Source organism: Accipiter gentilis, chromosome 8, assembly GCF_929443795.1.
Source record: "Accipiter gentilis chromosome 8, bAccGen1.1, whole genome shotgun sequence".
Classification (NCBI taxonomy): Eukaryota; Metazoa; Chordata; class Aves; order Accipitriformes; family Accipitridae; genus Astur; species Astur gentilis.
Window position 1 is genome coordinate 40,327,344 of NC_064887.1, and position 19,344 is coordinate 40,346,687.

General features: G+C 46.7%; 1 protein-coding gene across 3 annotated transcripts; it reads right to left on the bottom strand.

Moving 5' to 3' along the window:
* Positions 1-594: 594 nt before the first annotated feature.
* ACSBG2 (acyl-CoA synthetase bubblegum family member 2) lies at positions 595-18,362 on the bottom strand. Of its 3 annotated transcripts, none has more exons than XM_049808351.1 (15): positions 18,300-18,362; positions 13,619-13,748; positions 11,163-11,242; positions 10,329-10,570; positions 9,215-9,303; positions 8,512-8,632; positions 7,983-8,063; positions 7,325-7,474; positions 6,950-7,126; positions 6,152-6,333; positions 5,651-5,884; positions 4,692-4,909; positions 3,620-3,759; positions 2,411-2,657; positions 595-2,017 (listed from the first exon to the last, which is right to left on the bottom strand). In XM_049808351.1, the coding sequence occupies exons 2-15, from the start codon at positions 13,741-13,743 to the stop codon at positions 1,902-1,904; spliced, it is 2,202 nt and encodes a 733-aa protein (XP_049664308.1). In that variant the 5' UTR covers positions 13,744-13,748; positions 18,300-18,362; the 3' UTR covers positions 595-1,901. The 3 variants fall into 3 exon arrangements, with proteins under 3 accessions (XP_049664308.1, XP_049664307.1, XP_049664306.1); XM_049808350.1 differs by lacking the exon at positions 18,300-18,362 and adding an exon at positions 14,126-14,257; XM_049808349.1 differs by lacking the exon at positions 18,300-18,362 and adding an exon at positions 14,098-14,213.
* Positions 18,363-19,344: the final 982 nt, after the last annotated feature.

Genomic DNA, 19,344 nt, shown 5'->3' on the forward strand with positions numbered 1-19,344 from the left:
ATGCCAGGGCACAGGAGATGAAAAGCAAAGGAAAAGGAAACTTGTTTTAAGCACACTATGTCTGGGGGAGGACTCAGATGGCTGTTAAACCAGTGGAGTTTTAAGTCAGTTGCTTAAATCCTGTTGCCACTGCTGCTTCAGGTTTGGGTTCCCTGCAGTTTGCCAGTAGCAGGAAGGAGCCGTGAGTGCTGGGGGGAGTGAGCAAGCTGGAACAGAGGTTTGTCTCAGGTGGGTGCACGCCTTCCCTCTCTGCTTCCATGGGGGCTGAGAGGTTGTCTGCTGCTCCCAAACTGTCTCAGCACTTGGCATGCAGTGACAGGCAGAGCTCTGGCACAGGCAGTCCTGGGCCACAGGCTGTCAGCAAAGCTTGAGGCCAGGAGCTTAATTCCCCTTCTGACTGCTGGAGTGTTTTGTAGACATGGGTCTCCTGCTGCTGTGAGGAGCATCTTCACCCTTGATAATGATCAAGGATGGGCTCTGGCTGTGATAAGGCAAACAAACCTTTTTGCTGCTCGCTGCCCTGTCACTTTAGACTCTGACCTCACCACAGAGTCAAGTGTTATTTTGCAGAAGTTACTGAAGTATTAAGAGACACAAACTGCAGAGTTTATTTATTATGCATTCCTCTGAACATTGGAGACATTTCAGATTCATACAGCTGAGAATGCAGAAGTTTGCAGATCAGCAGCAGTTACAATAATGTATTACCCACCACTCTGTACAGGTGCTATAGGCACATGTGCAAGGGGAATTTCACTGATCAGATCAGATACAAAGTTTTAGGTTTAAAACCCCACCTAAGGTGCCCAATTCCAGGTACTGTTACTGCCCACCACAGCAAGGTTTCAATACCAAGTAGTGCTGTAGGTACAGCTATGAGCTGCAGCCAGCAGCTTGTTTGAGCTATTTGTTTTATTTAATAGTGTGGCTGCTTCCCCTCAAAGCACCCGACAGCGCTTGGTGCTCTGCCTTTGGCCATGGGAAACATTACTCAGACCCAAAGACTAGGGCTGGCTCTTCTTGTATTCAGCTAATGATTTCTAGTTAAAAGCAATCCTTCATTTGCTGTTGGGGCCTCAGCCAACCCCACCCCACCAGCATTCCACCTGTTTCAGGACACTCTAGACAGCATTTCTATGATTGTAAGACTACAGACAGATTTCACACACATTTGTACACAGCCTTATAAGTAGTCCCTCGTGTAAAACACTTCCCAGAGCACAGGCCATGTATACTACTTCAACAATACATTTATGGCTTCATTATAACTCAAAGATAAAACAGACTCAAAATATTGCACAGAAACTGAGTAAATGTGAGGTTCCACATACGCACTGAGCCAGTGTGCATGGTCACACAGCATTTGTCATCTTTGACAGAAGACAGTTTGTGGGTAAAGAGGTTTAAAATAATTCAGATGTCATCAGCATGCAGTTAAACATGCGGGGGGGGGGGGGGGGGGGGGGGGGGGGGCGGAGTGAAGTACACCGCTATAAAAAGAAATCTGCCTTTCTCCCTCAGCAGGAAAAGTGCAGTTCCTGATTGTTTTACATTCAGCTCAGGAAAAGAAAACTTTGGTTAAAACATAACATGTAATATGGATTTAAGATAAATATTGTATAGCCCTTATGAAAATGGAAAAACAAAAATAGGTAGCAGAGATATTTGGGAGTATCTCAGCATTAGAACACAGACACAGCAAAACATTGGGCACAAACACACTTAACACACTGCAGTATGTGGGCCAAAAAATGTACAGTTAAGCAATGCAGAAAGGTGGTGTGATGACTGAGCCTCATTTATTTCAACAGAACCCAGGGAATCCTTCCTGGGGAGCCCAGGCTGACAGCAGGGGAATCGTCCTCCAGGCTTGCTGCAGTCCACAGCACAAAGCCTCCACACTACTGCTGATGAGCGTTCTCTGTTGTGGTTGGTGTGTCCGCATCCATGTAAAACTGAGCAATTTGGTCTTTGTACTTCTGTGCCACCACTGGTCTCTTCAGCTTCATTGTTGGGCCTGAGGAGAAAATACAGCACAAGACTTTAATGGTGACAGAACCATTTTGGGACACAAAACGATATTGGAGTGAAGCAAGTCTGGAGGATGTGAACAGACGTTGACTTCTAAATTTCTCTTTGCAATTAGTAAGATCTTCCTTCCTTCCCCTGTGAATAGGAACAGCACAACCATCCTGCAACAGACAACACAGAACCAAGGGTAAGCACTGCTCAGCTCTGCCAGACAGAAGTGGGAGCTCACCCCACCCTCCCCAAAACTCCTGACATGGAAAAGCCACAGCAAGGAAGGACCATGGGTAGCTCTGTGTATTTGGGGTCCTGGTTGTGTTGTCTGTTTAATATCCAAGGAAGGGGTGACAGGGTAACCCCAAATTCCCCACTGACCACTCACCAAGCTCTCCACCAGCAAGAGAAAAGTCCTTCTCCAGAAGGACCCACTTCTGGACTTTCTGAGCATTTGAGACAGCGCCCTCGTTGACTGCCAAAATTCCCTTCTGGATAGCCGCGTAGATAGCCTTGTCTTTGCTGCTGATGATTTCGGAGACTTTTGTAGCCTTGCTGCCCAGTTTTTGACAGTATTCAATAGCTTCTGGAGTGAGATCATCTCCTGGCTCGCCAGTTCCTGCATCTACCTTGCACTGCAAGCCAAGTCAGAACAGGTAACGCTGTATAGCTGAACACTTAATTCCCTTCATACGAATGAGCTTACCACCATGGGAAGCCATCTTGCCTTATCTCCTTCCCCACCCCAGTGCCAATTGTCCCGTTAAGCAGCCCCTGCAATTTTCATACACTTGACACAAACCGCTGCTTCAAGTGAAAACCCGTTGAGGCAAAAGGCAGGTAAAACTCTATCAGATCCCTGCCTACTCAGCAGCCATGTCAATACCAAGGAGCAAGCTGGGTACAGAGCTCATCTTCCAAATTCCTCCTGTGCTATCCCAAGTTGATTCCTTTTTTCTGGATCTTTTTTCCAGGCCACAGTTTACTTCCCCACATCCCACAGTAGCCTAACGGTCTGTTGGAAGTCAACGCATGTGGCACTTGATTAAGACAAGCACAGCACCACCACCTCCAGGGCCTGGCTCTGTGTCCCCTGCACAAGGGCGAGGAGGTTGGCAGTCAGTTTCCCTAACGAGCAAATTACAAATTACCACTGTCCTGAAAACTCACCAGCCAGCAAGGTCTCTAGACAGAAGTCAGTGCAGGCCACCACAGATGCGTCACTGTGGAGTTTAAAGCCCGTGTCTTAAAAAGAAAACACTGACAGCTTGTTACTGTCCAGACTGCTCCGGGAGCTACTCAAAATGGGTAAGAAAAGCAGAAAGGTTTTTTTCAGTCTCACTTTTAGGTCTTTTACTTCTGTTTGTCTCTGCCCTATGGGGTACAGAGAGAAACAGTTGCCCTGAACAACAGAATCTGTTGGCAACACTCATTTTTCTGTACAGTTACAACTGCTGTTTGCAAGTCAGCTACAAGTCATACTCCACAATGCCTCCTGCCTCTAGGAGACAGTGTAAAAATGTGTAACAATTATCTTCCTCGCTGGAATCAAATGCATTCAGCAACAAAGGTGGATTCCCATCCTCTTTTCCATTACCTTTAGTGTTAGAAGCATAGCAAGGAATTTTGCTTTGTCTCCAACCAACATTGCATTGCTGATGATGGGAATAGCATTTTTTACAGCATCCTCGATTGGAACGGGAGGAATGTTCTCACCTCCTGCAGTGATGATGAGCTCTGGAAAACAGTCAAATCTTGATTAATGCTTAGAGTTTTTCCCCCTTCCTTTACAGTCTGAAGTAACTTTTTAGCTCCTTTGTGTCTACCCAATCAAATAGTGAGTCAAACCAGCAAACCAGAAGGACTCAAGTCTCGCTGACAGATCAGACCGAGGTCTGCATGCAAACAGCATTGCAAAAGCTACTTTAATGCTCCGGAGATGTCTGCAGTTTGGGAACATGGGGTGTGGTGTACGAGTGCCCTAGTACCCTGCCACAGTCACCTTACGCTCTAAGGTAATGTAAGTTGGTACCCAAGTTGTTCAGAAACTAAAGTAAAAGATTTGCTGAGGCAGAGCAGAGCTTTTGAAGTTACGCAATGTGATGCAGAGCAGAGGACAGGCCTGCCTTTCTTGGCTGTCTTTTAAAGATTTCTTAAAGCAGCTCCTTTGCGTGACCATTTATCTCTTTTTGATGACTGAAATCTTGCGTGAAATTGCATTTGTTTGGGGTTGGTCAAAGTGGTGTCCCAAGAACTGCCTTGCTGCAAGCCATTTTCACAACTGCATTAAGCTGTTGTTTTCTCTTAGCGATCAACTAGCAAAGCTAGCTGAAACTGGAGGGAGCTGGCAGTACACACAGCTGGACCTGGACAGGTTTAGCACTGTAAAACAAGCTAACAAAGCATTAACTACTGCTTCTGAAATCAAGAGGATTTCTTCCCTACTCTGCAAACACACAGTGGTTTCAGAGGTCATCCCTCTCCTCCCATCGCACACCATGTCATGGGCTCAGTGGCAGGACACACTGCAGCCATCTTCATATTAAAAATTTAGAGGGAAAAGTATTTATTCTTCTGTGCAAGCCACAACCACATAATTAGCAGGGTCTGAATGCATCATATCACAGTACTGCGCAACCTCAAGACAACAAAGTCAGGGGATGCGTTACCTTTAATTCTGCCAGTGATGTAGAGGAATCCATCTTTATCCTGCTTGCCAAGGTCACCTGAATGCAGCCAGCCTTCTTCATCAATTGCCTCTTTGGTTTTTTCTTCCATGTTCAAATAGCCCATGAAGATGTGCCTTCCTGAGAAGCAGATCTCCCCATTGCCTTCTCCATCTGGCTTATAAATCAGTGTCCGGCAGCCTGCAACTTCCTTTCCACAGCTTAAAGAGAACACAAACAAACCCATGGCTGGCTTGCTTTTTTTGTTTTTTTTTTTTGTTTGTTTTTTTTTTTTTTTTTTTTTTTTAATTCAGTAGCTGAGCAGCAGAGTGAGATTATAGCAGTATCCTCTCAAGCTAAAGCACTTGAACAAAGCCAGGCAGCTTTTTATTACAACTGCTTCAGCAAGGAACTTATAAACTTAAAAGGCATCTGCTTATGTAAGGGGAACTACAGAAGAAGTTGTTATGGCAATCAGTGCTCACACACCTGGTGTTTTCCACCCATTGTTCCCACACACCTGAGCTTTGAATTACAAGATTTATGTCCTTGGCAGCAAGCTTTTACTGACAGTGGTATTCACTCTGCAGACTGAACCCACAGGGACTGAACAAGCCATTCAAAGCAACAGCAGAGTCTTACTGCATTTATTAATTTGACAATAAAGTGAACTGTAGGCTAGAGTTACTAATTCTTCCTTCTTCCCATGAATTCTTTGCTTCCTCTTCAGTTCCTAGAGAATCCAGGCCAAGTTAAATTTAAGTAACACGGCTGTTGCCCTTGGCAGATGTCACTATCTACAAGATGTGACCAAAGGAACTGACTCCCTAGCGACTTTTTACTGGCAGCAGAACTCTGGGGATGAGCTGCATCAGGCAAGATGGACAGGCCAGATGCAAGAGAAACCTTAAAGCAACTCTTCCTCCCAGCCAGCAGTGCTCTACTCACAGAAAGATATTTACCTGGTAAGCTTGAATGCGTGAGGTAGAGAGGCTGTGTGAGGCCCAGAGCTCTCACTCATGCCATACAGCTCAAACAGAGGAATGTTCAGACTTAAAAAAAATTCCAGCGTCTCTCTGGTAATGGGAGCAGCCCCCGTGTAGCACTTTGTGCACCGGTCCAGCCCGATGGCCTTTCGCACTTTCTTGTACACCAAGTGCCTGGCTATGCGGAAGTTCACCGGGACTTCGGAATACCTGTAGGAAAAAAACCAGTTACAAGATCTCAGTCACCAAGTAGAACTTCTCCCCCTTCTTCCTTTCATCTGCATCCTATTTTAGTTTATTCAGTAAAAAAAATTAATTATTGTCCCCGCCAGCCCTTGCTGCTCCCCCTCTGGTCCAAGCACTGTATTTGGCTTTTACTGTCCATAAGTCTGGCACGTTAGATGGGATATAACTCCTGATCTGATAGTAAAGTTCTCCTAATATTTGTAACATCCCTTAAGCATAGTTCATAATTACCCATTCATCCGCTTCAGGTTTGTCTGCAACCCGACTCCCTTGGCCCATGATGCCACTTTTTTTCTGAATGCTGACGATTTTGCTCCTATGGATTTCATTTTTTCTTCTATTTTTTCCCAGACACGAGGAACTCCCAGAAAAGCAGTTGGCCTCACTTCCCGCAGGGTGTCTACCAAGGTGCCCTGAGCAAAGCGGAATTTAATACAGCTTTCAAAATTGCTTCACTATAGACTTCAGGCCAGCACTGGCCACTAGCCGAGGCCTACAACTCAGCCATCAATTCCAAAGAATTGCTCATTTTCAACCACAGTGTCACCAAGAAAAAGGAACCCCAGGAGCATTCAAATGCCACAGTGGTTTTGAGAAGACAGCAAGGGTCGATGCTTTCAGTGCCAACACTGACACCACACCAAGAGAAGAATCATTCTCTTCTCAGGACACAGATTTAACGGTGGTGGCATTTTGCAATGTGGACAGAGCAAACGCAAAGCCGTTGCTCAACCAAGCTGTCGGGGTGGAGAACTGGTGTCAGGTGAGACACCCAGAAGCTCCTAGTTGTGAAGTGCTTGGTCATCTTATCCTAGCTTGCGATACAGAGTCAAAAGGCAAAGGTCAGAGTGGCTATACTTGTCAAACCAACAGACCCTTAAACAGGAGCAGTTGGTCACTATGCAAACAAACCAAGTTAGCACAGCTTTCAGAAAGATGAAATAAGTCAGCCACGTTTGGTTTCAAGCATGCAGCCCAGCTACAAGCAGGTGGATGGGTACAGGGTTTTTTATCATCTTACGTCTTTACCTTTAATGCATCTGGTTGAGCAAAGAAAACTTGTACACCGAATGTCACTGCCAACCAAATATCTGCCATCTGTGCAGCAATATGACTGAGCGGGAGATAGCTGACCAGCAGTTCCTGCTGTTCTGTAGCATCCGTCAGCATTATGCAACGCCCTGCCGCCAATGCCGTCCACGTCAACTGTAACAAGAACCTGCATCAGTATTTAGTGACAGCTCTTGTGAGGAGGCACAACACAGAACATGCAGCTCAAAAAAATGTCTAAAATTTCCAGTGGTCTTAACATCAGGCATGTTTTTCAGCTGATCTGTGCCCTCCCTCAGCACCTACCTAAGGTCACAGTTCTTGGAACAGGCAGCTATACAGAAAGATACTTACGTTGTCATGACTGAGCATTACTCCCTTTGGCTGTCCAGTTGTCCCCGAGGTATATATTAGTGTACAGCACTGGTTAGGCTTCTGTGACTCAATGATTTCACGGAGCTGCGTATCTGGAACATCTTTGCCAAGGTCCATGAACTCACTCCACTGTATATATAAGAGAAGAGCTCAATCACTTTGTAGGCTATCATTCACGTGCAAAATTAAACCTTTTGCTACACATGAAGATAAGGAAGCTGTCTCCTAAATCCAAACCTCTGGCATAATCTGGAAGAGGTTGTAAATATGCAGTTAGCCCCACAATGTTTTCTGACTGCCACAAGAGGCATGGCAAGAAGCAGAAAAGGAGACTGATCCACCCTGTGGAAGCTTACTAGCTCTGTAGCAACCCTGGCATTCACCAGGATTGCTGAGCTGGAATAACTGTGGGACCTGAGGCTGCCTTGAAGAGGTCAGTATGCTAACACCCTCCCTTACAACATGGATTATCGAGGTTTGAACAGTAGACATCTACTGCTTCAGCAAGGCAAGCAATCCCTCACTAAAACCCACACAAGCTCACAAGATGACAGTCCCGTGGAAGGTGATGGTTGCTTGCAAGCAGTCAGCTAAACACAGCCAGTGTTTACAAGCCATTAAGATGCCCAATACTTACAGAGTACAGATTTGGTCTCTTCTCTTTTAGCTCTTCCCCATACTGGATAATAGCTTTCAGATGAGGTAGTTTATGCTGAATCTGTGTTAAGAAGGGAGATTAAGAAGGAATAAATCCTGCTTGTCCCTTTTAAGCCTAAGTAACCCACCACTTAACATGCTACTGCTAGTTGCCATTTTAAGTAAAGCTAAGAGAATCTCATCTGTGCTATTGAAAAAGAATGGGGAAGCCTCACTGGAGACAGTAATCATTTGGACTGCGATGTTGCCAGACAACCTAGGGGATGCTCAATTGTTCATTTTGGCTTCTCAGATTTTAAGCTCAAGGCTTTGCTAATCTGTGGAACCACCACTTAACGTCTCATGAGATTTAACATTAGTGACTACTCATCTGGCTTGAACAGGGAGCACACCAAGTAGGCTCGATGGGTTCACCTCTGCTTTCAGGTCCACCATTTCCCTCAGGTATTACCCTCCCATATCTGTCAATAGGATGCTGTAGTCCCCAGCCATTTAAAAAGTGTATTTACTTCTAAGATTTTCTGCAGCTGTTTATGGTTTTCCACAACCAGAACATTAGCACTACAGTTCTCTGCTACATAATGACAGGCCTCAGGAGAGTTTGTAGTGTAGATACCAGCAGCCACTCCACTACAAAAGAAAAGGAAAAAAAAAACAAAACAGAAAAGCAAAACACAGAATTAGAGGATAAGCAGAGTTGCTGGCAAAATTCAGACCATTTAAAACTTTAACAGAGGAAAAACTTTAGGAAGAATATCCCATAGAACAACAACAAAAAGCAGAGGGCTTAATTCCAAGAGCAAAGGCTCTCTTCTGGGGCATGGGAAATGTCAGAATGGTGTAAGGGACCAAAATGTCTCAGGTGGAAGAAGGGTATCAAAATCCAGTGCTGTGATTCTCTGGCATTTCCCATCATATTATTAATCACAGTGTAAGTAAGCATGCTTTTGGATTAACCTACTGTTCATCTTATTCTGAGAAGCACCTGGCTAAAAAAAAATTAATTTGTCTCATTAATTCATAATGAAATAAAGAGAGAGTTTAGGTTCTAGCTATCTTCATTAAACTCAAATATAAGCAGTTGGTTTTGTTCTGGTTTTTTGTTTGGTTTGTTGTGGGTTTTTAATCAAAAACTGCTTCTCACACGAGTACTGAAATTACCATCTGAATGCTAAAGCAAAATCCATGTCAAGGGACAACACTCATTCTTACCCTGCAAGGATAGCTCCAATATCAGCAATAAACCACTCTGCAGAATTAAATCCCAAGATACACACTCCATGGAAACGCTCTAGTCCCAGCTGTAAACAAGAGATGAGATTACAGCAATCTTGTTTTCCCTTTGAAGAATGCTTAGAGTTAATTTACAGATCTCTGCTGTGAGCGCAATGTCAAGGGAAAAACTCATGCTATTATATACGATAATTCACATTGAAAAACTTCCCAAGACCTAATATGGAACCAGTTAAGTTTCAGATCAGACACTGTCCCACTTTATCAGTAGGCAGGGTAAAAAAAAAGGATTTGCTTAGGTCTGCACTCAGTATCACTAGGTCACTGATCCTAATGGTACTATAAAACTGCAATCCAGGTAGTCATCAGTTCCCTTTGGGCTGGCAATGAGAAGGTGAGAGGTCAAGTTAGACAACATCTACTGAAACATTTAGTTGTTTAGTACAGGTTAGATATGTCAGATATCAATAATGACACCAGCAACAAGCTCCAATGACAGTCAGAGACACTTTGCTATGAAATTCCAGCTATTGAAGTCCCAGTCTTTAAATCTCCTTCAGCCATTCTCTGGTTTTGTCCCAGAGTGGAAGTATGTAGACTGGAAGATCCCACCATAGGAGTAAAACCAGAGTGGCCTTAACTTCAAGAAATAAGACTTCGTAATGATAATGGTAAGTACATGTAACATTGGTTTCTCTCTCTGAGTGTCTTAAGTCCCAACAGTACAGGCAAAAGGCTCAGCCAGTTTGGACATTTAAGTCTGATTCATAAGCATCCCTTCAAGTTTTTTCTTAGAAAGATTAAAATTGACACACCTCATGAGGGATGGTGTCCAAGTTTGACATATACCTCAAACATGTCTCTTTAAATGTTTCCTTATGCACTTTTTGTTAGTTGAATGTGGAAGCAACTTGCAAGAAATTCAAACAAAAAACACTGTGGTAACTACCAAGCTGTTCATGGCTTGTTCAGGTATTTCGCTGTCACTTTAAGACTCACTCAGAGAATTTGCAGGTTTAAGATATAGTTGACCACAGCTGTTTCAGCAGTTAAATTGAATATGAAGGAGGAGCAGAATAAATCAAAAGCTTACCTTCAGAAAGCTTTTTGCTGCTTTCCAGCACTCATCATAGTACATCTTAAATGTTAGTTTTATCCACTGGCCACCCTTTTTGGATGCAAGGGCATAATAATCACCATATTTACTAACAGCTTCCTGCAGTAGCTCATGAACAGTCTTTGGTGGCTCACTGCCTATGCCCTGTTCATCCATCCTCAGTTTGACCTCTCCATCTCGTCGTGTTGTCCACACACTGGAGGCAGGAGGTGAAGGGTCTGGTTTGAAAGAAAAGTGTTCAGCATCTTTTATTTAGAAATTGCTTGCTGCTGTAGCAGAAATACAAATACAAGTATCAAACATATGAAACCGAATGCTAATATACCCCCTCCAACGCCCCTTTTTTGACCTTTTATTCTTGGCAAGTTTGCCATACAATTCCCAGTATTTTAGACCAGGACTAACAGATAAAGCCTCTAAAGCACTTTCAAAATTTCATTAAACATTTCCCAGTTACATCCCCCTCTAACCTGTGTGGCTGCCCTAAAGCTCTTGTACTGGTAAGGTGGCTGCTTCCTGCAACAATCATATACGCGGTACTATTTTTTTTTTTTCTTTTTTTTTTTTTTTTCTCTTAAGGAGGACTGAAAGTAGTACATTATTGCCTGGTAGACAAGCATTAGGCAGTGACACTCCCTATCTTACTCCTCAAAGCTCATGCATGCTTTAAAGTCAAAGTTCAAGAGGCTTCTGGACAGACCATCCTGCAATTTGAGTTTCTTCTTCCATTGTTATGGTTTGATAAATCCCTCTCTCATTTCAACAATAATTTTATGCACACCACAGTAACTAAAAATTCCTTCTACTTACCTTTGAAACCAAGCGTTTCTACCTGACATCCCTCCACCTTAGTATCTTCAACTGTCTCAATGCTGTGGGCCTCAACAGCTCTGCAAGGCAAAAGCAATTAGCACTGGATAAGCTTTAGCACGCTGGCTGAAGAACACCTTAGGCATGCCCGCTCCATCACTTAATTGTATTAGTCCTTGGGTGTCAAACAAGGATTAGTGGTTCCTGATGTTCTGCAGACAACTTTATCAATTTTACTAGCCTGCATGGCTACGGCAACAAAAGAGGTCCCTCTCAGAGTGTGTGCAAGCTTTGCCTGTGCTGCTTTTAAACGCATGTATGTTGTCCTAATTGTAGCTATCATTTCAGATAAGCTGCAGAAGAATCCATAAACGTGTCATCCAGAAAACAGTGATAATTTAATACCAGAGGTCTGCTCTAGGTGCCTGAAACAAAGCATATACAGCAGTGAGGGGGAGGGGGGCAGGAAGGGGCACATGGATCTGGTGCTTATCTCCTGTCTGCAATATGCGAGTTTAACGAAGCCTCTCTCCTAAGCAGTACAGCAATTCCCCTGGCCCGTCACCCTGTGGGGAAACCCACAGAGATTTCCTGCAGAAGGCCAGGCCAGCTGAAGAGCAGGAAATTGATTTAGCAGGAAATCTTGTTCTTAGGTATTCCTAATAAAGTTAGTGCATCGGGTTCCCACCAGATGTTTGTGAAGGAATGGAAACAGGCACATCCCCCGCCTACTTCAGCCACGCTCCTCACCAGCAACTTGACCTGCAGTGCCAGCTGAAAAGTTGCCCCTTTTATTTTCAGCTTTGCACTATCTGGTGAAACACCACCTGCCCACAGTCGTATACTAGTGTTCTTCCTCTGTCCCTTTCCAAGGCGGACTTTCTCACAGCCGTAAGTGATGAGGATAAGGAATAATCAAGTCGCATGTCCCACTTCAGACCATGAGTCAGAAGCCAGACCCCGTGAGATCTGGTATTCGAGTTCCTGTGCTCTGCTCCCTAGAAGGACATCCCACCCTCCAAGCTACAGGCAGATGATGCTTGTTCCCCTACCCTGGGCAATACCCCACTTGGACCATCGGCGTAGCACTAAGGTCCAAGTTTTAGTTGACCCAAGATTATATTCCAGAGAACCAAAATTTCCATCTTGCCTTGCCAAACAGCCTTGCCGGGGCCCTTCGCTCCAGGCCATCATGAAGGTGTTTGTTTCTTCATGCCAGTGCTAGGTGTTCACTCTTCCCCATCGCAATGTTTGGTGCAACGTTTCTCCCTAGCACAGATTCCTGGGTCTTCTAGAAGGGGTGCAGACCACTGACATCACAACACCCCCAACCCAAAGTCCCGACATCTCGGCCTGTCATGATCTCCTCTGGTCCCATGCAAACTCCTCAGCCTAATCCAGGCAGGGTTCCCACCAAGCCCCACATTTTCTTCCCTTTCTACTAGACCAAAGAGAAGATAACTCAGCACAAGGCACTGTGTGAATTTCAGTGTAAGGGGTAAATTGCTTCCTTCTGTTTTATGTTTTCTCTGAATTTCTAGGGGATAGTCCACTACTACTGCTTTGGGCATACGATAAGTTTTAAAGCATAGAGAAGATTTGACATGGCTACTCCCATGTACTGTCCAAAAGCAGAAGTGCTTCCCCTAACTAATCTGCAAGCCAGAAACCAGAGGGAAGTAAACAGGTTTTTTTCTTTATTTCCCCCAAAGCAATTACGAGATGTTCCCTACTACGTGTTTCCTCCTCATTATTGAGAACATTTTTCAGCACAAATTAATCCTCAGTTGCAATAGTTCTGCACCATTTCTCCACCCGCTTTTACGATCAAAGTATGCAAATGACCCAGTAATATGGGAAAAAAAGCCCCAGCTATTTCCCTTATAGTCAATCAAGTCATCTTTTTCTCTCCCTTACTACATGTAATTCAAATGCAGCCTGAAAAAATTTCAGTAAAGAGGTTTTTGTCAGCTATATCCCATTACGCTGTGGTGAGATATAGACCCTTAAACACTAATCTGCTCTTTAGTAAGAGTCTGCCTAGATTTACAGAGAGTCTACTTTGATGAAAATCAGCATAGGTACTGCACAGAAGCTGTCCCCTACAGATGCACACCTCTGTTTACACCACCACTTCACAAACAATGTAGTACTTGCTAGGTATTCTAAGTATTTGATCAGTGCCCTCCCAATTACATAGAATTAACAATTATGCGAGGTTCCTTTGTAAGATACGATCTTTCTGACTACACAGAATATTCTACTACTCCTGTGCTTTAAGTTTATATTAAATGCACACTACTTCAAGCTCCATACTCTGTGTGATAGCTATGTACAGCAAATTTAATTCTGTTCCCAAAAAATCTTGATTAATCAAAGTAAACATGATAGAATACAAACTATATCCTATGTATACAAGTCACCAGAGAGAAAATAAAATCTTAAATTAGACAAACCTAGCTGAAGAGCTGAGCAGTACATCATCCAGTGACACCTCACAGTTCCCTTGAGGATCTGAATTAAAATAAGCCGTGGGGACTGGTTCCGCAAGTGCCATACGTGCATCTGACTCACACAGCATTGTCCCTGTAAAAACAGGTTTAAAAAAATTAAAATACAATCAAATGCTACAGTAAAATCAGCTTCCATTGAGGTAGCTATCTGACTAAGGCAATCCCAAAACAGGCACGACTCGAGACTGCTGTATTTGCATGAAATACGGTAAATTCTAACAGCAGAGGCGGCTCATGCCACATCACGCTCAGTTCATTCGAAAAACCTGATCAGTGGTAGATACTACATCCATTCCCATATCTGAATACAAGCGTGACAATTACAGCTTTGAAAGAGCACCTCGAGCCTAACAATTTAAATTTTACACTCCCTTTGCCCCAAACGTTCCCATTCAGCTCTCAGACCCCCCCCTCAAACCCACCACCGCAGGACACCGGGTCCAGCCTTACAACGCATCGCCTTTGTGCAGCCTCTCCTCCCACAGCCACTCCAGACCAGCGCTGACGATGATGTGTAATATCCTTTATTTTTAAACTAGCGCTCAGGAGGCAGATCTGGAGCATCTTATGTCATGTGCTGCCTGCCTCGCAATTGGAAGCAGCTCGTCACCCCACACTGCCGCCTCTTAAGGAAGCTCTGGCCCCATGCCTGCCCATCAGATTTGGGCACACGGGGGGCTTTGGGGTCCCTCTCAGGGGGACACAGCTCTGGGACACCCCAGAGATTTAACCGGTTTTCATAAAAATCAGTGCGTTTGCAGCTGTTGCACGTTCAGCAGCTCCTACGCTGCTCTCAGTACTTTTGTCGTTAGGGGATGTCGTCACCCGAACGAAATGTTTTCTAACACTGAAAGCAATGTTGATTTTATTTAAGGTTTACATTTGTCAAAAGCCTTTGATGCTTATGACTTGACAGGCTGAGCTTTAATTGTTTCAAGGGATTTCTAACGAACTGGAGATTAATCTCATTAACCTTGGTCTTTTTTAAAAAAGTGGATTTTAGCATGCTATCTTCTACCTGCATTAGACAGAGGCAATTTAAAGCAGGCAATGTGAAGAGCATGTTTGTCTCAATGATGACAGACAGGAGCAACAGGAAAGAGCCCTTTTATCCAACGAATCCGACACAGCCATGCTGCAGCCTTCTGCCTTTGGTGGGTGGGGAAAGCCACGGCCAGCCACAATTCACAGCAGGCAGACCTACCTCCAGCCCAGAAAACCACATCCCAAAGCACCCCCCCGCTTCCACTTACTCATCTACGCAAGGACACGTCGCTGCTCACGCCACACGCTGCTCAGGCTACAATTCACAACACAAAAAATAGTTGAATTCACAAGCAGCTGAGAAAGGGATGTCTCCAAAAATCCCACCTCTGAAGCTCCGAGATAACAGGCAGACATCACCCAACACCACATTCTAGGCTAAAACACCAGAGCAGTTTATTCTGGGTTGTTTGTTTGTTTGTTTTAATAGGACAGCTGTGAGAAAAGGGGCGTTATCTCTACAGAGCAGCCCAGTGCTAGGAGAAGCCACCCAGACCTGTGAAACCTGGGTTTTAGTTCCCTCCCCAGCCTGGGGGAACTCAAACCCACATGCAGAAAGAGCATGCCAGTTAACCAGCCTGAGCTGTGCTTGCTGGAGGTGTCACCACCGCCTCTCTTGCTCAAGCAGAGTCCCAGGCACGAGGCGAGGACGAAGCTGTCATCAGGTCTGACCCCCTTTCGCAATACTGCACCCACATTCCTTCCCAGCGCCCCACAACAAGGTGTGTAAGGCTCCCCATGCCCCTGAAGGAAGCTTTTCTCTCTGCACTAATTGTAGTTTCTCTTGCCACCTGCTCTTTAACACAGCAAGAAAGTTTCAAGGGAAAGGATGGGAGGTGTCCTCATGCTGGCTATCTCGCAGCACAGCCCAGCCCAGCCAGCTCTTGGGTGGCGGAGGTTGGTTGGAAACACGTTGGGCAAAGAAAGGCAGAAGCCTCATCTCCCAGACAGGCTGGTAGGCTGCAGGTTTCTGCATCATCCCCAATCACCTAAGAGGAAAAAGCGTTTTGGAGACCGTAACTGCAATCTGCTCTCGCTGCGCTGTGCATGCGCTCTTCACCAAGACCCCCTGTACGGGGCACAACGCCGTCGGCAGGGTCTCCTGCTGATGGGTGTTTGGTTCCCAAGTGTGGGCACAGCAGGTACAGCACAAAGATCGAGGACACGAGGCTGCACAACTGGAAAGTCCAGGGAGAGACAGCAGGACGTCACTGTCACCACCACATCCAGCAGGATGGGTTCTTCAAGGAGAATCTAGGTGTTAATGCCACATGGCCCTCAACACCAAGAGGGCAGCAGCACCTCACTGCACAAGCAGCAGCAGAACTTCTGGAGCACCCACATACACCTGCACCACGAAACAGAAAGCTGAAGTGCAACCTGGTTGTACAAATTTAAATTTCCTTGTGAACACAGGCCACAGGAATCCCAAGTCAGTCATGCATTTTTATATAACAAATTTAGGTTAGAAACAAAAATTTGCCAATATATAGACTCTCACTAACTCTAAGTACTGCAGCTAGCCCCTTCCTTCTCTGATGCTCAGTTACCAACGCAGCTATGCTACACAACAAGCCACTGGAAAACACAGAAATGCTTACCAGAGCCATGCTCAACGCTCACGGTAGCTCACTGGGGGTGAATGGGATCACAAATGATCCTCTCCTGCCCCATGCTGTTTCCAGAGGAGTAAACACACTGTGATGCACCACGGATGTTCAGGAACATGAAGAACACACCCCCAAACAAAAACCTGCTGAAAGAAACCTCCCTTTTAATGAAGCCTGTGTGACAACCTAAGCCATTTAAATACAAAGCTTCTTCTGCTTTGAGGGAGCACTGTGTTCTAGAAGAACTGGAAGTTGGTGAACGATTCCACTGAAACTGCTGCGGAGCTTCACTGACAAAACAAAGTAAAAGTTCTGACTATGTGCAAACTTATGACAGTCAATGAGGCAGGAGCGAAGGTTTCATTTATAATAGGCTCTGAACATGCCTTTACTTAAAACACACACAGAATTTCAAAAACATCACTTCAAATTCAAATTACTGCATATGTTCATCAGCCATCTTGACATTTTCCAGCACAGCCCACTTTGCTTCCTGTGGCTGATTTCTTTTCTTTTTACTGGTAAAGACATCATGTCTGATCCGGTCCAACTTTTGCTGTGCAGAGCAGCTTTAGGAGATTGCCACATTCTCCCGCTGCCTTTCCACATTTCCACCAAAACTGAAACTTGGCCTTTTTGTTCTTTTCTTTATATATTTATTAAGTGAGGAAACAGAAGCCAAGCAAGCCCCTCTTCCTCTTTCAAATAAATTCCATTTTTAAAAGAGCAGTGATGAAAACTTCCTAAGCACTAGAAGTCTTCTCCTGGGCAGCACCACAGGTCGGCGTACAGCTGTGCTGGGAAATTATTTGATGCCCTCCTGATGCAGGAGCGGAGAGAACACGAAATAAAACAACCCCAACCTCTATAAGGATACCACCACGCCAAAGATCTTGAACGAACGACACGACTGCAGGCAGACATTTGACTTCACCGCAGCCCCTTCAGAGCTGAGCTCGGGCTGAACAAAGCTGCCCACAGAACATCACTTTGTCAGTCGGACCCAGGGCTTGCCCACCCCGAGAAGGGCACCGACGTGGGCTGACACCGAGGGCTGGAGGCATCAGCCACTGCCAAAGCTGTTCCTCTAAATTTGATGCAGAAGGCTTCTCCAGGACATCGGGATATTTTAGGTGAAATCCCCAGCAATGTGACTCACCAGGAGACTGTTAAGTTCCTCTTTCCTAAACTGCTCTTCCCTTTACTACACCAACTGCGCTCATTTGCCCGCGGGTGGGAAATCCCCTCAGGCAAAGAAAGCAGAGGGGTATGTTTCCAGAGACACATCACCCGTGTTTCTGCCAGCTTCCACGGCGCCCAAGATTTCATCTCCACCCGCCGCGAAGCCGGTGACGCAGTCGGGACCGGAGCATCCCAGCACGCTCCGGTCACCTCACGTTAATTCACCGTTTGTACTGGGACAGCACTGGTGACCGCTGCCACGGGGAAGGGACGGGCCTTCTCCTCCGCCTCGGCCCACAGCGCTGCCCCCCTGACCGGAGGGGTTGGCCCCAAACGGACCGTGGGTTTATTTAACCAAAAACTCGTTAGTATTTCGGCTCTGTCGGCTGGGCCACCCCCACTCGTGAAAGGGGCGTCGAGAGAAGTTAGCTCGGCAGTTGCCAGAAAGATTAATTTTGCAGTGAAAGAGTGACACGCACACCCCCCCCCCACCCCGAGACGGGTGGGCTCAGGCGCAGGTTCAACACCCACCCCAGCCCCACGGCCGCGCAGCCTCCCACTCGGGACACCCAGAGATCCACAGGGACATCGCGTGGTCCCGGCCAGACCAAAGACCGCTGACCCACGACCCTCCCCAGCCGGGACACGGGCCTGTCGCGACACGCGTGGGCGCTAGCGGGTTCCCCAAACCGCCCCTCGCCGCGCGCAGCCGACCGCGAGCGGAAGGCGGGACCACCCGCGTGGGACGACACCCCCCCACCACCACCTTTCTGCGCACGCGCCGTTACCTCAGGAACGCGGACGAGCCCCCCCACACACACACACGGCACGACGGCAGCTGCCGCGCGCCGCCACGCGGGGCCCTTTAGAGCGCTCGGGGGCGGTGCCACCGCCCTGAAAAGGCGGGACTCTTCCCTCCGGCCCCGCCCCCCGCCCCGCTCGAAAGACCCGCGCGGCCGCGCCATTGGGCGAGGCCCCTGTCGGAAGGCGGCGAGGCCCCGCCTCCCCGCTCCCCTCCCTCCTCCCCTCCTTCTCCCGCTTCCCGCCTCCGCGGCGGAGGTCACCCGCGGTCGTTCCCCCCGCCGCCGGCCCGGGCCGCAGCTGAGCGTCGCCCGCCGGCCCCGGGCCGAGCCCCGGCGGCCCTTCCGAGCCCAACTCAGCTCCCTCAGGCTTGAAGGCACGACGGGCTGAACCAGCGCAGCGGTGGGAGAGGCGCGAAGTCGCCCCCCGGTCACCCCGAAACCGGGGGAGAGCGGCTGCGCCTCAGAAATCGGTACTCGGCCGCAAACGTGAGGCGTTTGTGCGGGCAGCAGGCTGCTGGGCGGCCTGCTGTGCCCAGCGAGGAGAAATAAAAGCGAGAGGAAGAGAAATGGTGGGGCGATGGCTGCTGGCTGCGGCAGACGAGGAGGCTGGGCCTCTCCCCCCACAAAAAAAAGCCAAAAACCAGCCCCACGCTGCTGTTTCCTGATCAGTATAAGCGAAGGAAACGGGCTGCATCTGTGTGGAATAGCATTATGGGCACAAGCATCGTTATAGGCACAAGCATAGTTATGGGCACAAGCATTGTCATGTGGTTCTGGCTGCGGCGGCAGCCATTACCGGACCCGGGGCAGAACTTGTGGTCTGGTGCTGGCTCCACCATCTCCCGTCCTCCCTGGGTCTTGCTGATTGAAACTAAAGTCCAGTGGCACATTTTTTACATTATTTTTTTTTAAAAAAAGGTTATGGTCAGGTAGATCATCTGACTGTTCTCAGTTGCTTCTAGCTGATAAAGTTGCACAAAAGCCAGAATTTTGTTTATCCTGTTAGCTAAACAGCTATATCCGTCAAATG

Excerpts from the sequence above, each read along its gene's own strand:
- ACSBG2 (XM_049808350.1), bottom strand. Across the intron at positions 10,571-11,162 it reads AGAAACGCTTGGTTTCAAAG|ACCCTTCACCTCCTGCCTCC; the intron begins GTAAGTAGAAGG and ends CTTTCAAACCAG. Across the intron at positions 8,064-8,511 it reads AGCTGCAGAAAATCTTAGAA|ATTCAGCATAAACTACCTCA; the intron begins GTAAATACACTT and ends TTCTTAACACAG.